This window comes from Leuciscus leuciscus (assembly GCF_965113295.1).
Source record: "Leuciscus leuciscus genome assembly, chromosome: 12".
Taxonomy (NCBI): domain Eukaryota; kingdom Metazoa; phylum Chordata; class Actinopteri; order Cypriniformes; family Leuciscidae; genus Leuciscus; species Leuciscus leuciscus.
This window is the reverse complement of record NC_138736.1, coordinates 39,745,558-39,752,462: the sequence shown is the minus strand read 5'-3', so window position 1 is coordinate 39,752,462 and position 6,905 is coordinate 39,745,558. Positions and strand designations below refer to the sequence as shown.

Genomic DNA, 6,905 nt, shown 5'->3' with positions numbered 1-6,905 from the left:
AACGTTGACAAAATTGTCGTAATGTACGTCGATTACATACTAGACAAAAACATGATGGCCTGCCGCGATTTTCTTTTCTGGTTAGATTACCACTGACGGCATTATTAATCCATTTTGTATCCTGTAACATCGACGTATAACCATTTGACTTTTTAGTCTGTATGTAACGTCATTATATCCCTTTTGCATGTTGTATTATATTAATCCCGCTATATCCATTTTTTTTACTTAGAGTGTGTATTTTTTGTATTATATCCATTTTTACTTATAGTATGTTTACTATCTTCTATTATATCCATGTTTACTATCTTCTATTATATCCATTTTACTTGTGTTATATCCTGTAACGTTTTTAATAAAAGATTGATTCAAACCGCTCATATGCGTCATTCTTTCCCAACGGTTGAAACGACAGCATGTCGGAGCTCATGAAAGAGGCTTATTATACGCCCTCCAATCCAGGCTCTTTAGGGGGTAAAAAACGATTAAAAGACGCCGTCTTGAAAGACAGCGGGGTCCGTCTAAGCGATAAACAGGTTTCAGAATGGCTGGCTGGTGAGGATGCTTACACATTACACAAAACAGCGCCTATAAAATACAAGCGAAACAGAGTGGTCGTGTACGGGGTCGATACTCAGTTCCAGGCCGATCTCGTCGACATGATCGCCTACGCCAAGGATAATGACGGTCATAAATATCTGCTGACGTGCATAGACGTATTTAGCAAGTACGCCTGGGCTCGCGTGTTGAAGAATAAGAGCGGCGCAGAGGTCACTAGAGCGTTCAAGTCTATACTCGAAGAGGGGCGTGTGCCGCAGAAATTGCAGACGGATCAGGGAAAGGAATTTTTTAACAAACAATTTCAAGATGTAATGAAAAAGCACGACATTAATCATTTCGCTACCGCTACCGATTTGAAAGCCAGCGTCGTGGAACGATTTAATAGAACGTTAAAAAGTCGTATGTGGAGATTTTTAACGGCTACAAATTCCCGACGATACATAGATGTCTTACAAGACATTATGCTGGGGTACAACACCAGTTATCACCGAAGTATCAGAATGAGACCCGTGGACGTCGACAAAGTAAACGAGGGTCAAGTGTTTCAAAACTTGTACGGCGATATAAAGAAGACCGAGAGAGCCGTATTTAAATTCAAAGTCGGTGACGTCGTCAGGATTTCTAAAGTGAGAGGTCCGTTCGCCAAAGGTTATGAGCAGAACTACACGGAGGAATTTTTCACCGTATCCTCGCGTATTCCGCGACAACCACCGGTCTACAGACTCAGCGATTATGACGGCGATGTCATCCAGGGGGTTTTTTATGAAAAAGAGCTGCAAAAAATAATTGTGAGTAAAAACAAATCTTTTAAGGTGGAAAAGATTTTAGGTCAGAAAAAACAAGGGAAATCCACGCTTGTTTTAGTGAAATGGCTAGGCTGGCCTTCAAAATTTAATAGTTACATAGATAAAAAAACTCTGCTGGACTTAAAACACCCCGACGTTTAACGGATGAGATCATACGAGCCAAGGACCGCCATGGATGACCACGGGTTCTACGTCACGTTGCCGTGCAATGCATCGTCCACGGTTTACCCCGAAAATCGCATATCCTCCTATACAACCAGGTTAGCAAAAGCTATAGACTTGAAAGGACAATGGGAAGTCGGACTCGCCGAAATCGAATATCCCAGAAGTTGGTACAGCTTTAATGACGAAGATGGTCATTTCATCCTACATACGGCCCCGGAACCCCCGGGTAGCAACCCCTCCAAAGACTCAGATACCGTTTTTTCTAATATTGCGAAATTATACATAAGCGGGGGTTACTACGCAAACATTCGTGCGATCCTCCATGCTATAAATCAACTTTGCGCACCAGTGGCCGTATTGAATCACGACGAATTAAAAAACAAGGTGTTTCTGGTCGCGAAACCCAACATTTCAGTGAGTTTTCGAGGGAGACTCGCCACTATTTTAGGAATGACGCTAAAACCTCTCGGAGGTTTAAACTATCATAAAAAACCCGATTTTACCGCAAACGTCATCATGTACGCCCCTCATCAATGCGATATCAACGCGGGGTTCTACACATTGTACGTTTACACAGACATCATCCAGTATCAAGCGGTCGGTGATTCTTACGTCCCGCTTTTGAGATGCGTACATATATCGGGTAAAAGCAACGACTCGGTCATTGCTAAATACAACACCCCGCATTACGCATCGATCAGCAAGGATCACATCACCGACATTACCATAGAGTTGAAGGACGATCAGAACCACTGCGTACCATTTTCTTACGGGAAAGTCATCGTAAAACTACACTTTAAACCAAAAAATGGTTTATTATAGACCCGGAGAGACCGCGGACTATGTCAGCTACTACCGAAATCAGGCCGGCGGGGATTTGCCGGGCTATGCCGGGAGGGGGGTTATGTACGGAGCAGGCTTAGGGGGTCTTTTCAGAGGCCTGTTCAGGATGGCTATACCTCTGTTAAAAAGAGGATTTAGCATCGCGAAACCCCACCTAAAATCGGCCGCTAAAAATATAGTATCCGACGTCGTCTCAAACGTATTTACGCGATCGCATAACGATAAAGCTCAAGACGGATCAGGTCTGATGGTCATGGCTCGTAAGAGGATGTCTAAACCACCGGGTGTGAGGAGGCGTGGTCAGTGGGGAAAGAAGAAAACAACACTTGGCCCAAAGAAACGCTCAGTCGTACGTAGAAAGCGTAAGAAGTCTGTTAGTCGAAAGGCGTCGATCAAGAGAGTTGGAAAAACCATTTTCTAACATGGCGTTTTTGCACCGCATGTCGGGAGAATGCATCAAGTCCGAGTTGGACCTATTTACGGTCCCCCTGACGCAGACCGTTATTGAGAAAAACGGCTATTTAGAAGTAGCCCCATTATCGGCCATATCGGACTCTGCACCATTGGAGTTTTTTATCGCCGGCAACGGCGATGATTATTTGGATCTCAATAACACAATGATCTATCTACGGGTGAAAATCAAAAAGCCTGACGGAGACGATATCCCCCACCCGACAACGGTGGGTCCAATAAACTACCTGGCTGCTACTATGTTTTCACAGGTCGACGTAACCCTCGGCGACCGCCTGATATCTCAAAGCTCCGGAACTTATCCCTATCGCTGCATCATCGAAAGTCTGCTCAACTACGGTAAAGATACGCTGGAATCTATTTTCTCCTCCGGGCTGTTTCACAAAGACACAGCCGGTCACATGGATGTGCATGACCCCGCAGGCCGTAACGAGGGGTTGACGAAGAGATCGACCTACACCAGTCGAAGCAGGGAGGTGGAACTTCTTGTCCCCATACACAGCGATATATTCTTCCAGGAGAAACTTTTAATTAACGGCTTGGACGTTAAGTTACGATTTATAAGAGCGAAAGACGAATTCTGTCTGATGAGGTCCGACGACGTGGCTTACAAATTACATATAGTGGCGGCGTCCCTATTTGTCAAAAAAGTTTCTGTATCGCCGCCGGTGAGACTGGCTCACGCCCAGACGCTACTGTCGACAACGGCCAAGTACCCCATCGATAGGGTCTGTCTAAAATCGTTCTCCATACCCGCCGGTTCTCGTGTTTCGAATCAAGAAAATCTGTTTTTAGGAACGCTGCCAAAGTCTATCGTTATTGGTATGGTCGACAACGACGCATTCACCGGCTCCTACGAAAAAAATCCATTCGCGTTCAAACATTACAATCTGGAATTCCTAGCAGTCTACGTAGACGGTCAACAATTTCCCGCCAAGCCTCTACAACCTAATTTCGATGCCGGTTTGGCAGTACGCGAATATTATCAGCTGGCGATGACGACCGGGAGACACCTTAAAGATCGACCGCTCCCTATTGGCAGGAGAGATTTCCTGAACGGATACACGCTCTACGCATTTAACCTGACGCCGGACGAGGACTGCGGACAGCACATTTCCCTCATCAAGTCCGGGAACATCAGAGTCGAAGCTCGTTTCAGACAAGCGCTGCCGAATACCATTAATTTAATAATTTACGCCGTATTCGACAGCCTCATTGAAGTGTCTAACCGCAGACAGGTACTGATTGATCACTACTGAGAGATGAACACGCTACAACTCACAGCTATCATGGATAAAATAGCATGCAGGACTCATTTTCTCGGCGTTCTACCGAGCGATCAACTACCCAAAAAACCGTTGAGGATCTTACCGTCGTTCTGCGTCATTAATACCCACCCGGCTCGATTGCCGGGTGAGCATTGGGTCGCCGTTTATTTAGCCCGAGAGGGGACCGCTTGTTTTTTCGACAGCTTCGGAAATCCGCCCAACAGCCCCCGCTTTCCAATCAGCATCAATAACTTTCTAGCCGTCAACGACGTCGACGTATTATATTCTGACAGACGCATCCAGGATTATTCATCGGAGACCTGCGGACAGCACTGTGTGTTTTTTCTATATCATTTAGCCAGAGGTCACGACTATAACCACGTGATGAAACTATACACCGATGATTATATTAAAAATGATAAAATGGTGTCCCTCTTTGTGAAGAGATTGAGACCGCATGTTTGTAATGATAAAATGTTATCCTGCATTCATTGCGTGCAGACGTGTTTGACGTATAAATAAAAAGCTTAAACCATTATATTTCTTATCGTCTTTTATTTATTTAATCATAAGATACATATTAATGCTCACACAAAATCGTTACATTTCCAACCATTGCCCTCGGCTGATAGCCGGCGAGTCTCCGAAATCTGGAGCCAAGCGAGGCGAATATCTCCTCGCCTTTTTTTTATAAGGTCTAACAGGTGTCGATGGGGTGAGAGTGTCGGGTTTACTCTTTAGAGCCGAGTTTCCGAACTCTGGAGCCAGGCGAGGTGAATATCTCTGTACCTTTTTTTTATAAGGTCTAACAGGTGTCGATGGGGTGAGAGTGTCGGGTTTACTCTTTAGAGCCGAGTTTCCGAACGCTGGAGCCAGGCGAGGTGAATATCTCTGTACCTTTTTTTTATAAGGTTCTACAGGTTTACTCTTTAGAGAGTTAATCGTGCGTCTGACCTGTTGATTGGGCACCATAGAAAAAGGAATGTTTAATTCGGCAAAGGCCCGTAGAAACTCGGACCATCCTAGAGGTCTCCGGTCATCCCTGACCTTTTGCGGGGCCGTAACATTTTTCAACAAATCGAGCATGTGCGAACCTTGTACGGCTTTACCCCTGAACACAAACTCCCCGGATTCGTTCCACGAGCTCAGTCCTTTAGCTTTAGACATCTTGTCTAATATGTATCTGCTGTTTTTCACACTTCTCGATGGCACATTCTTCAGAACTTCGTCGACGACAGCCCCCTCAACTTTACCGTCTTCAACGTTATCAGCCGGCGATTCGTCTTTATGACCGGGGTCAAGATCCGGTAACGAAAGCGTTAAAACACCGCTCTCACGATCCCCTTGTTTAACGATGGTCAAAAACCTGCTCAGGGTATGGGTGTAAAGTTTGACTTTTTCGTAAGGATTCAAATCGGTGCGGCGTAAAATATTTCTTATGGCGGCGTCCAAATCGTTCTCCACGGTCTGTTGAATGTTCTCGCGAACATTTTCACTCTTGAGCTTATCCAGTTGATGGTGAGGGACTAAATACATCTTCTCGGCATACTCCATCCTAACGATTTGCTATCAAGCTCGTGAGAAAGGGTACAGCGATGCTTAGGAGCGGTAACAGGAACCCTCCCTTCTGGTTGAAGACTCGTTTCTTGGCCGCTATGCCAATTTTTTTATTGGCTACAAATTTAATATCCGCTTTTCTCTTTTTCAGTTTTTGGTACTGCTGTCTGTTGACCGGAATGACGCCATAGAGAATGTTTAGAGCCACTTCGCAGAGCGCTAAAATGAATTCGTCGGACGCCGATTGTAAAATAAGGCGTCGTTGTTTAGGAGTGGCTTTATGTAGCAGTTTTAACACCGGCAGATGTTTACAAAGTCTGGCGGACATGGTTATCACGCTCTTCTTTTTTTCGGGATATAAACCACTTGACGGTCTGAAAGCAATCCTGTTCTGAGACGGTACTGCTCCGGAGTTTTTGCTTTATAGTCTATCATTAGATAGCCGAAAGGTCGGTCGACCGCGTCGTGATAACACTCCATAAAGTATTTTGTGTTTCCCGGGTACATTTGACGACCTAGCATTGCCACTTGATGAACGTCCCGAGGATTTTTAAACAGGATCATATAATTGGCGTTTAAACTGATGGTTCGGCTGGACTTTCCCTGTGCAAATAAATTTTGCACTATGTAAATAGAGCTGAGATTCCTGTGGTGGCAGTATTGCGTGAACACCCGTTGCAGTTCAACGTTAGCGCTAGCTTGCTCCATGAGGTCGTCCACCACGAGAAGATTAGTGGTGGTAACAGGCAGTAAATCATCATCATTCAGAGTCTGGGGTATTCCTTGTATAAATTTAATGTCATACAATTGAAGTAAATCATCGTACAAAGTTTGCCAGCAATCATACAACCAAACAATGTTTTCAATTTTCTTGGAAATGATATTCAAACCTTTTTCCAACAAAAGTTTTACAAAATAAGACTTGCCACTATTCGAGGGTCCAGAAACCACGCAACTGAAAGGGTGTTGAAGTCTGAAATCAAAATCGGAAACATCCTGAGACCCTCTGTGCATCATCTGATCAGTAGCCATAAGGAAGTGTGCTATAGTCGCTTAAAAGTCGACGTTTATTGTAGACGACCTTAAACCTTTTAACGACTGATTTGTTGTGCAATGTGAGAGACTTTTTATTTCTCACAATGTCTTCCGTCTGAGCCAGGATGTATTTGGATCTATCGTGCGACGTCACATAGCTGTCAACCAGACCAATCAGGGATTCGAGACAGATAGCTCG

At 44.6% G+C, this 6,905-nt stretch overlaps 1 protein-coding gene across 1 annotated transcript; it reads left to right on the top strand.

Annotated features, from left to right (window-relative positions):
* Positions 1 to 2,797: 2,797 nt before the first annotated feature.
* LOC309511652 (uncharacterized protein F54H12.2-like) lies at positions 2,798 to 4,105 on the top strand (the record flags this gene model as incomplete). Its single annotated transcript, XM_082186877.1, has 1 exon — positions 2,798 to 4,105. One exon carries the CDS (start codon positions 2,798 to 2,800, stop codon positions 4,103 to 4,105), a length of 1,308 nt encoding a protein of 435 aa, XP_082043003.1.
* Between the last annotated feature and the right edge of the window lie 2,800 nt (positions 4,106 to 6,905).